The sequence below is a fragment of the Equus asinus genome, chromosome 5 (genome assembly GCF_041296235.1).
Source record: "Equus asinus isolate D_3611 breed Donkey chromosome 5, EquAss-T2T_v2, whole genome shotgun sequence".
Taxonomy (NCBI): domain Eukaryota; kingdom Metazoa; phylum Chordata; class Mammalia; order Perissodactyla; family Equidae; genus Equus; species Equus asinus.
In genome coordinates this window covers 98,504,361-98,516,364 of record NC_091794.1, presented here as the reverse complement: position 1 = coordinate 98,516,364, position 12,004 = coordinate 98,504,361, and the positions used below count along the sequence as shown (strand labels likewise).

Here is a 12,004-nt window from a genome sequence, read left to right as displayed (position 1 = left end):
TGATTTATTCACCCAACCTTGTTGCAAAAACTGTTTAAGGAAGCTAAGTTTTTACCTATAAATATATGTTGACAATGAGACACTAATAAAATGTACAAAAACCTTTTACTAATCACCCTTTTTTATTTTCCTAGAGGCAGAACACCGATTTCCCATCTCAAACCTTTGTTTAAAAGCGGGTATCTAAAGAATCCTCAGATATTTTACTCTTAAACACTAAGGACAAGGTAATTAATTTAAAAAGACACTAAAGAGGGAGGAAAACAGTCATACACAAACCTTGCTTCTGGTCGCTAGCTGCAGTGACAGGGGTGCTGGCAGCAAGATGAGCGCTCTCCACAGTCCCATAAACGACAGGGCTGTGCTCGGGGACCTGGCTGGGCAGCTGCTGGGATTTGAAGTACAAAAAAGGGTGATAATGAGCGTGCGAACATAAAAACTAGCAACATGGAACCCAAGCAAGTGGGGAAGACAGAGTGGGGCAGGAGATCACAAAATTAAAAAAAAGGGAAAGCAAGGAAAAAATATATAGGCCAGTTTAATAAATCCAAAAAGTACACAAGAAGACAGGAAAGGAAAGGAAAGAGGCAGCAGGGAAAGGGAAGGAAAAGAGATGATTACTATTAACCACAGCAAGAGACAACAGCACAACAATCATTAGCACAAAACATTCTCTATGTTCCTTCCAAGGACAAACAGACTTCCCACCTAACAATAGATGTCATACCTGAGAGGGAATTTAACATTCTCCCAAAGACCAAAAGGATTTGGTCAACTTCACTTATAAACTACCTAGCAAAGTAGTTCATCTGCCAAAAGCAGGACAAACAAAACATGATGGGTTTTAAAACCAGTTACTGATTCAAGAAAACAATACTGAAGGGTGATTCTAGAATTTGTACACATAATCACATGGGTGAAATGCAACTTGGAAAGTCTCTAAAGGCACTTTCACCTTAAAATGTCTTTAGGTTCTGAGTCAAGGATGACATCTTTTCAGAGTCAGAAATCTAAGTAAAATATCTGGCCTTTCAGAGCTAAGAGGAAACTCATTTTCACTCAGCCAGAATTTTGGAATCACCAATGTCCATCAAAACTCAGCAGAGTAGGTTGAAGCGATTTCAGCAACTGTTTAATGTAAAGGGAACAAAAATTACACAAAAAAGGACAAGAATACTCATTCTAGATCACAGTCCACCCAGGTAATTGTTCTGGATTTGAGGGCTACACAAAACAAAGCAGTGTCTCTCCTCGGAGATGTAAGGTCAATTTTTTGATAGCTATAATCTTCTACACTGAATTCTATCAGCCCCATCACAGCAGAGCTCCCCGCACAATTCTGATTTTCTTTTCTTTACTTTTGGAGGGGAGGGGGAAATTAGGTATGTACAATTTTGGGTGGGTAGGGCCACCTAAAAGTGAGAGTTAATAAAAGATATTTTTAAGTCAATAAGTCCCCCATAAAATGGGAATATAAAATGAAATATATCAGTTTAGAGACATATCACTTATCTTATGTCATTTAACTAATGATTCTCTTCACAATGTACAACATGCAATTTACAGTTGACTATATATGGATTGTACAGAATAAGAGGAATGGGAGAAATACTATTATTTAACCTATTTATTACACCATCAAAGTGCTCATATTCCACAATTACTTCTAAATGAAGACTACTAAAATTATATTGTCATATATAAAAAATGAAGAGTTACTGTTTTCACTTTGATTCATGGCCAAATAAATGAATAGTACTACCATCATTACTCTACTCTGAATCTTTAGTTACATTAGAAAAGAATTATATTATTGAAATTTAAAAATTAGGAAGCCTCCATAGCTATAAATGAAAATATGGACTCAGTTCAATTTTACAGTTGAAAACCGCTCTAGAACAAAGGAAAGATTCTATGCCACTTAGCATTTATTCAACAGTCATCTGCATATCCCAGGAAAGAAAGATCTATAAATTGTGTCATTTACCTGAAAGGAAGAAAATATTAACTATTCCAACTCCCTGGGAAATTACTAACAATGGAAATGGGTAATTGCTAGAAGTAGGTCACCAAAATGACATCCAGAGATAAGGTGAGATGTTTAAGACAGTAAAAGGCTATTGATACCTATAAATCTGTATAGATCAGAGAGTTTTTTCAATCTAAAAATACGTTCAATCATATTAAAGAGACAACTCACAGACAATTTCAAAGCAACAAAAACCTAGAAAGATTTTACGTACAAACGTTTATAAGAAAGGAGTGAGATAACATGTCGGTTAAATCATAGTTCCAAATATCTAGTACATAGTTAAACAGCCACAAAATGCTAAGAAAGTACTGTTTCCTCAGCTGTAAAACGAAAAGAAACTAAAGATCCTACAGTCCCTTTCAGCTTTAACATTCTCTAACCTTCTGATGCTACCAAGAAAATGATAATATATTAAAATACAATATAATTTAATACTTTGATCTTGTTTGATTAATTTTCATTTAGGATAATCTCTAATTTTAGCTTAACCTCTAATCTCTTTTCTCCCAATGAAATAACTATAAATAGCCTGTTACAAAGGAGTTCCTTATCTTTCCAAAGCACAAATAATTATAGCTTATTTTATCTAATTGGTAAGTGAGAAAAATCAGGAAACATACTGAATATTGTGACTCAAAACATTACTTCCAATGCTGCATGCATTCTGATCCCTATAAGGAAATGAAGCCTTTGGGGAGCTGGAGAACATAGGTACATGATCTCCACTGCTGAGAGTATATTTAAGGGATTTCAAAATCATGGTGCTTCAGTTACTTTCACTATGGGTGGGAATGAAAATTTATAAAAATCTTTCTGGAAGGGCAATTAGTATCAAAATATAAAATAGTTCAATAAAGATGCTCAGGAAGTCAGAGTTAAAAGCTTAGGGTTGATCTGGCAACTTCACATTGTTGCAGCAGTTCATAGTTTATGTCAATGCTAAATTGCCTCCCCCCCAAATTTTTCAAAATCAATGCTTTGATTGGCAGTAGAAAACAAAACCTTTCTCACTTTTCAACTACAGTGATAAGGGAGTTTAAAGTATGACAGGATATTGGATACCTGACAGTATCTAAGAAACGAATTTCCTTTATACATTCTACCTGAGAATCTCCTCTGTTCAAGATTTATATATTAAATTTGAAGTACTGACCTCAAGGAACAATAGTAGGTTTGGGCCTAAATATCAGAGGAATTCATTTTTTTAAACAGAATGTTTACCAATAGGTAAAAAAGGCAACAAATCTGGAATCGTCCCTAAATACTCCTCTGTACAATTTAAAATATATTTCTCTTTACAAAGCCCACGTTGTTTCTATCCAGAAAGGGGCCACCTTCCTTGACTTCTTTTTTAATCTTGCATATGACAGGATGCTTAAGTATCATGTGAGCAACTAGGGTAGACTGTGGTATAAGTCACTGGAAAAAAGAAGACAAGGGAGGGAGTACATCAAACACCTGAAGACACAGTAACATGGGGTTCACAAACTCAAATGCCTTTATATAAACCAAACGGTGACCTAAATGTGTGACGCCAAAGAGTGTAAAATAATAAAAACGAACAATGTAACAAACTAGAGAAGGTATGCCCAGGCTAAAGGAAATCAGATTGATGAAAACTTTTTTTTAAACACCAACCTTACAAAACAAACATCTGAAAAAGAGAGAACCTCTTTTTTGAAGGCAAGGAAAGGTTGCCAAGGTGTCAGGAATAATGAGGTAAACCCAGACACTCAAGATAAAAGCTGCCAGGCTGAACTGGATAGGCCTTAAAATGATTTGAAGGTTGCAATGGGGGGGGGAGAGGGGGGAAATGAAACAACAAGAAAAACTCCAAAAACCAGTAATAATATGAATGGAATTCTCTCTACAGTATTTAAGACAGAACAGAAATGGCATTGAAACAGATCAATGGAATATAAAAATCCAGAAACAGACCCAGGTATATACGATAATTCAGTAAATAATTAAAACAATATCTCAAAACAAGGAGGCAATGATGAACTATTCAATAAATAATACTGAAACAAGAGACAAGTCATTTGGTTAAAAAAAAAAGAAGCTGGATGCAAATCTTATTATATACATCAAAATAAGTTCCATATCAATTGAAAATAAAGGTAAAATAAACTAGAAGAAAATATATGAATAGTTTTATTATCTTAGGTGGTAAAAATCTTTCAAAGTACAAGCCCTACATCATAAATTATTTAGGAAAATACAGTAACCTGTGAATGTAAGAATTTTAAAACTTGTATATGATAGAAAACTAGAAAGAAATCTTACTAGAAAGAAATCTTACATATGTCAAAGGAAATTTTCTTTAACATGTGAAGAGTGCTTATAAATCAGAAAAAATCATCGCCCCAAGAGAAATGTGTACAAAAGACAGGAATAGGTAATTCAGACACAAAGAAATAACCAGTGAACATCAAAATTCTTAACTCCACAAATCAATAAATAAAAATTAAACGATACGATTTTTTAATCTATCAAATAAGCAGTAATATAAGGAAAGGGGGACTCTCTTATACTGCTGGTGAGAGATTAACTGGTACATTTCTGGAGGATAGGTAACACCACCATAATACAAAAATAAGGACACAAAGTTGTTCATCATAACATTGTTAATATTAGTGACAAACAAGAAAGAATAGGAAAACCTGTGAATTTAAAGAAACTGAGGTACATCCAAACAAAGAAACACCAGGTAGCCATTAAATACTACAATAATACCTATAGTCAAAAATGAACATTTCTGCATGATCACCAAAAAAATAGTAGTTATAAAATGGCACGAATAAACTCAAATATATTAAATTATATGTGTGGATATACATATGTATATATGCACTAAACAATGTCTAGAAGGATATTCACGAAGAAGTTAACAGTTAATTCTCAGTAGTAAAATTCAGGCTTACAATTTTTTCCCTTACTACTCTTTTCCAATGAAATTTATAATTTTCACACACAAAATTAAAGTCATTTTAATTTTGAAAATACATTTTCACTAAGAGATAAATGACTGAACCTGACAGTTTCTTGTGATCTCTGACAACACTTCTTGTGATCCCTACAACTATAAACATCGTCGTTGCTAGCTGATTACAAATTGCACTATCACTGTTCTTGTGTCTGACTGGAGGAGATGGTAAGGGATACGAATTTTGCTACACGTGCAAAAAGCTCAAGTGACACTTTCCTTATAATTAGGATTCAAACTGAGAGTATCTAGGGTAAAATCATACCCCTATGACAGCAAAGGCTTTCAGAAAATTTGGTGAAGAATTACGAAAACACATAGTTCAAGTAAAAATGAAGAATCATTTAAAATAAAATAAAATTTAATGTTATTAATTTTTTATCTTCTAAGTGGATCTTTACTGGGATGCGAAAACAACTTAAAACATACTTGTTCTACTGGCTTCCAAAAGAAGATATGGCATCTCAAAAGTGGCCTGAAGTCAAATTCTGTTCTCTTGCTTTAGGAAATTCCTACAGGCACCGAACCTGAAGAATCTAGGTTTTATTACAAATTCAGGACATTTTTACAAAACACTGTTGGAGACAGACCTAATGAAATAAAAAATCCCACTCTACAGCTCTAAGAAGGACCCTCTGGCTGTCTGTGTACAAATTCTTTTTTTTTTTTTGAGGAAGATTAGCCCTGAGCTAACTACTGCCAGTCCTCCTCTTTTTGCTGAGGAAGCCTGGCTCTGAGCTAACATCCGTGCTCATCTTCCTCTATTTTATATGTGGGAGTCCTACCACAGCATGGCTTGCTGAGCGGTGCCATGTCCGCACCCGGGGTCTGAACCAGCGAACCCCGGGCCACCAAGAAGTGGAACGTGCGCACTTAACTGCTGCGCCACCAGGCCGGCCCCCAAATTCATTTTAAACAATGGAACAGCTTACCCCTTGCCAGCAAGGGTCTCTGTTCACCATGACATCTCACTTAAAACCTCTGAGAGAATCCACTCCACCTTAGATAACTGTTAAAAGTCTACAAGGCTTTCTACATTATTGAAAAGAACCATTTTTAAGTCAAAGGACATTACTAATGAGAAATTATTTTATTAAAGATGAAGAACAATGTGACTTAATTCAACAACCATTATCTTTATTACAGACATCACTAAAACAAAACCTACATGCCTATACGCTTCAAGGTAGACAATGGTATTAATTCATCAGTGCCTTTGACTGAGATGACAAAATGATATTGTAAAAGTTAAGATTTGTTTACATGATATAGGTATCCCTTTCAAACATTACACAGGAACTTAGCTACTTCATGTACATAATACTTTTAATATGAATATTATTATCTAAGCTTCAGAACCTAATGTTAGTTAACTATTATTGCTAAAACTATAAAATGAACCAATTAACAAATAGTCAGAATTTAAGGTTTCCAAGTATCAAGTTTATAAGAAGCTCTTCAAAAGATTGAAGAACCTGCTGACTTTGACAATTTTCCCAAATGACAAGAGAGGCTATATCTTTCCTAAGATGTGCCAGGAATCAATAATTTCCAACTTTCTCTCTGCCCCTACACCCTGTGGCACAGCACTCTCTCCCATTAAAACTGGGCTTCACTATATGAGTAATTCTTAAAACACAAAAAAGAAAAGAACAAAAGGGAGTAGGGAGAGGAAGAAAGGCATATATTTAAAAAATTAAGTGATACACCACCCTATCAGTTTGGAAGTAGAGAACTTTGGAAGCTTTGCGTATACAACAGCATGTATTTATTTTTACCCTACAGGGTCCCATAATGACTTCAGGCAGCTAGCACATTTCTTAACATGTAAATGTTCCCTGTGCTTTATTTCGATCAACAACAGAGATATAGCTGACAGATTTTGATGCTGAGGGAAAGTAACAAAAATTTCCCTTTCTTTCCCACTTAAATAAAATTTAAGAACTAAAAGGGAACTCTGAGATTACTTCGTACAATCTACAGATGAAAAAAGAGGGGTTTAAGGGCTTAACATTCTGACCTAACAGTATAATTCTAAGTGATAGAGTGAAGACCAACGCAAGTGTTCTGGTACTCTGTGATGTCCCTCCAAGCACCTCTACATGCATACTGTGATTATCTGAATGGGCACACATATACACATAGATATATTTTCTTTACATTTGAAATATAAAATCTCCAGGAGTTATTCATAGATAATTTTAAAATTTAGGCAGTAAGAATTTCAAATTCAATCTTCTCTTTAGGGTAAAAACAGCAGTAGCGAAAACCTATTTCTCCTCTCCATCCTCCTCACACTCTCCTCACCCAAGGCAGTCTCTCAACTCTTCTTAGCTTGATTGCTTGCCAAAATCAAACTCATTATCTCTCTTTTCAAACATCCCCACGTTATGTTTTACTATAAATCCAGGTATCTAAGCTTGAAGCTGACTCTTCCCTCTCTCTTACATCTAGAACCATGCATCCCTGTTTACGTGGACAGTACTGGTTCATGCCTTTTGTCCCAGCAAAAGTATTAACAGCACTCCTATTCATTTCTAAAACTGCCCCAATTTAGATGATAGATTAAACGGTCACTCTAATCCCTACTTACTTAGTAACCAATTGCTGAATATTTCTCTAACTGGCTTCCTCTCCTTCAACTGACTTCCTAATTTATCACCTGAAATGACAATAGTCTCCCTTCATCCAATTTCCCATCTCCATATGCCATTTTGCACATGCTGCCCTTCTGCCTGAAATACCTTTCTCTCTCTTTCGATTTTGTGAATACCAGTCTGGGAACTCAGATCAAATGGCAACTCTGCTGTGAAGCCTTCCCAGACTCTTCTAGTCATTCTCTGTGCCTCCTGAAATAAAAGTAATTGTAACACTAATAACAGATAACATTTACTGAATGATCATTATGCCCTGAGCTTAAGCAATTTAAGTATTTTTCTCATTTAATCCTTATAACTATATGACAGGTTTTATTTTCCTCACTTTTTTTTAAATGTGGAAGCTAAGTCTCTAGAAGATTAAGTAATTTGGCTAAAGTTACAAAATTAAGTAGTGGAACTGGGGACTTGAAACCTAGTATGTCTGATTTTAAGCCAAAGCTTTACACCTCTCTCCTATACTATCTCACCTGTACCACCACTAATAGGTTTCTGTGATCCAACTCATCTGAGTCTGTGCTGCAACTCTGTCACTTGGTCACCTCTGCACCTTCATAATTCTCTGCATACACCTCACAGGAGTACCAATTATAAAGGAGTAAGTGTCCTCTGTCTCCCTTAAAGAAACTGGGACAAGCTCAATGATAGGCAAATGTTTTGCTGTTCACAGCATACGCAATTGTGGCTGAAAGCAGGTATTCCATAAGGCCAAAAGCAATACAGTGTTTATTCAGTCATAAATTCTGATGCAGATGGTTGTCTCCTCTGTAGTCTTACTAACTAGGATGTGGTTCAGGATCTATCTAGAATCAGGCTCAAGTTGCAAGCTAGCAGCCTTTAGGCTAAACCTAATGAGTTTTCTTTGGCTGGTATAGTGCTATTTGTTACTTGAATTAGTTGCCAACATTTAAAACTGGCAGCTTTTTTACATAAATAGAGATTTCTAGCTTCTTTTGAAACACTGGGTCAATATTCTTACGTGATATGACAATCTGGCAGTAATGACTGCCTCCCTTCATCAGGGATGTCCTCTCCTATTCTACGTGCAATACTGTATAAATTTCTGGACAATGAAGCCAAGTTCAATTGCCATCATGATGCTTGTGCTGTTGCTTTTCTTAAGAGAAAAATGAAGTATTTCTAGTATGTATGTCTCTGTTAAAAAGCTATTTGTTCATTCTATGAATTTCACGCATCCGGAAAAACAACAGATTGGTAAGGGTGGATTTAAATGCAAACCACCTAATAAAACAAACTAATGCTTCATGACGATATTACACCTCAAAAAGAACTATCAACATTATAATTAATGACTGATGGTCTTTATCAACTAAAATGTACATTTAACGTGCTTTATGACCACTCAAACATATATACTTATATTTAGTCCTGTGATCCCGGGGGAAAGATAAAGAGCAAAAGGATTTCTGTGGTGAAGGACAGAGGGATAACCAGAAGAGGGGAGGATGAAGCTTGGTAAGATTAAAGAAAAACAAACCAACTCCACAGGGAATTAAAAAGCAAAAAGATAAACTAACGCGTATTCAAGCTGAGAATTTAAACACAAATCAACAGAAGATTGTCAATTATATGGCTTGACAGTAACAGTATCTTAATTAAAGTGGGAAAATAAAGACCAAAATTTAACTGCACTGATCAACCAATCCCAAATTTGGGGCTCTAGTACACCCCTCCCTAACACCGCACATAAGTAGATAATTTAAATGTGTAAGTGATGCTTGACCCATGTTCACTTCCAGGGATGAGCTTAAATATAAAATCTTCTTCAACATTCCAGACTCGGAATATTCCTGGGGAAATAGTGGGAATGGTGAAAAGTTCTATTAAGGATCACTAATCTGACACTACAATTCACATTATCTAGATGATCACATATTATACTTATCTAGATGATGGAAGAAACTATCATCAACATCATTACACAAAGGCCCAAGTTTTAGGCTTACTCAAAACTTACAGATTTTCAAGGGGTTCTAAACTCAGCCATCTATTGTGATCTCAATTTTCAAGAACTTTTTTTAAACTATACTACTAAAATCAAGTCAATCATCTATCATTCTGAAATGCCTTATATTTGATCATCCATATCACTCGTCTGTAAAAATGAGTCTCTGAGGAATATCTCACCATCCAGGCACAAGAGGGGAAAGGAAGCAGCCCCCTATTCCTTAATAAATTTGGGTTTATCTGTTTTATATGCTGGGCTCTCGCTTTAGATATTTTGAAGATTTGAAAAATCACTCTTCTCCTCTGAAAGGTTTACCAAAATTTAAAGTGACCCAGTGATGAAATCAAAATCTGGTCCAAGTTGGGGGATTCCATTCTCTACTGTAATTTACTAAACTCCAGCTCCTCCTGAAATGTCTTGATTTCTAAAAGCAAGAATGTAAACTCTAACAAGACCATGATAACCACATTCTGCAACAAGAACAAAAAGGTGCTTAACTGACAGAATTTACTAATAATCCTTGTAAATAATTAAAGACGACACCCCTTTCACTCAAGAAGCTCATTAATGTAGTCCTAAAAGGTAATGGGTATATCTTAAATACAGCTAGGTATGCTTTGACTAACACAGGCAATTATCTCAAACAACATTGTTCAGTGAAATGTTCAACTTCTTAACCTTACTGTTTGCATTAACACATAGTGCAGCACTTAATTCCTAAGGCTCTGTACTGAAAACATAAGATACTCATTTAATGATAGGTTTCTGCAAGATTGCAGCTCCTTTTGGTATCATGTAGTAGGTCACTAGGAAGAGTGGCAGCAGCTATACTCTGAAGGTAAAGACAATACACAAAAATACCACCAATAAAAATTTGAAAGTTATAATAACTTGTAAAGAGAAACATGTCTGTTTAAATATCATTTAGATATTTGAAGCTATGAGACAACTGATGGAAATGGAAAGCACAGAAAGTGGCTATAGAAAAAAGAAGAGTTCAGTAGAGGTTAGTGAACAAATACACACCACCATCCACCATGGCTCACTGTCTTACCTGAGGAGGAGTAGGTGTGGATGTGGGTCTCCCTATGGGTGGAGTAGGATTTCTGCTGCCACCTCCAGACATAATCTCCTCTGTTATGTCTTTACCTCCCTGGTTTGGATCCCGAATTCTTATCTATAAAGTTACAATAAGATGGCATATTCACAGATGGGTGTCTATGTAGTAGAGTTACAGGCATATGACATATTAAAGTTGCAAACTAGGAAACCTGTCAAATATCAAAGTTGAGTACCACATCAGACTTTATTTCAATCACAGAAACACGTGGGGTCATTCAAAGAAATTTAGGCCATTAGCTCTGACATGAACTAATTAGAATAACAAGCTAAAACAAGACCTAGTTGGCTAAATTTCTAGGTCAGAAAGGTAAAGTATTAACACTTGTCTTGTAAGCACTGCCAAACTGACTGATTTTATTTACAATGCCTAATAAAACAGTTTTAAAATATGGAAGTTACTCTATAAAGTTTTAAAGGTCTTACATGATTCTCTAACAAAATGAAAGACATATCCTAGGACTTAGTAATTTATGTTGCAGACAACTTTATATATGTACATAAGAATGCTCATTGCAATATTGTTTGTTCCAGCAAAGACACAGAAACATACCAAAGGCCAATCAAGAACATAATAATTTAAAATAGGGCCGGCCCGGTGGCACAGTGGTTAAGTTCACAGGTTCCGCTTCTCGGCAGCCCGTGGTTTGCCAGTTCGGATCCCGGGTGTGGACATGGCACCGCTTGGCAAAAGCCATGCTGTGGCAGGCGTCCCACGTATAAAGTGGAGGAAGATGGGCATGGATGTTAGCTCAGGGCCAGTCTTCCTCAGCAAAAAGAGGAGGGTTAGTGTTCCTCAAAACAAACAAACCAAGCAACCAACCAAAAAGCGAGATCCTTACAATTAAATACCAAACAGCCAGTAGAAAGAATAAGATCTACATTTACTGATATGGAATGATCATCAAGATGCATTGGTAAGAACCAGCCCGGGTAGTCTAGTGGTTAAGGTTTCGGCAGTCTCACTGCTGCAGCTCAGATTCATTTCCCGGTCATGGAACCAGACCACCCATCTGTCAGTTACCATACTGTGGCAGTGGCTCACACAAAGAACTCAACTAACAACTAGGATGCACAACTACGCACTGAAGCTTAAAAGAAAAAAAAAACAAGTATTTGTAAGTGAAAGGATGCAAGATGCAGAACGTGTATGGTTTTCTTCTTTTAATTTTTTTAAAAGTTACCTATGCTCATAGATGTCAGTGGAGATGGTGCTATAATGGAGATGAAGTACCTGACTC

The 12,004-nt window shown here is 35.9% G+C and overlaps 1 protein-coding gene across 50 annotated transcripts in view; it reads right to left on the bottom strand.

The window, feature by feature from the left end:
- Positions 1–12,004, bottom strand: part of EIF4G3 (eukaryotic translation initiation factor 4 gamma 3) — a 319,514-nt gene that overhangs the window by 128,033 nt on the left and 179,477 nt on the right. For 35 of the 50 annotated variants that reach the window (XM_070510795.1, XM_070510807.1, XM_070510812.1 and 32 more), the window contains 2 exons: positions 10,699–10,821; positions 280–388 (listed from right to left, as the gene is read on the bottom strand). In XM_070510795.1, the coding sequence (XP_070366896.1) occupies positions 280–388; positions 10,699–10,821 (232 nt within the window). The remainder of the gene's footprint in view (positions 1–279; positions 389–10,698; positions 10,822–12,004) is intronic. The other 15 variants (XM_070510800.1, XM_070510804.1, XM_070510813.1 and 12 more) reach the window with 1 other exon arrangement.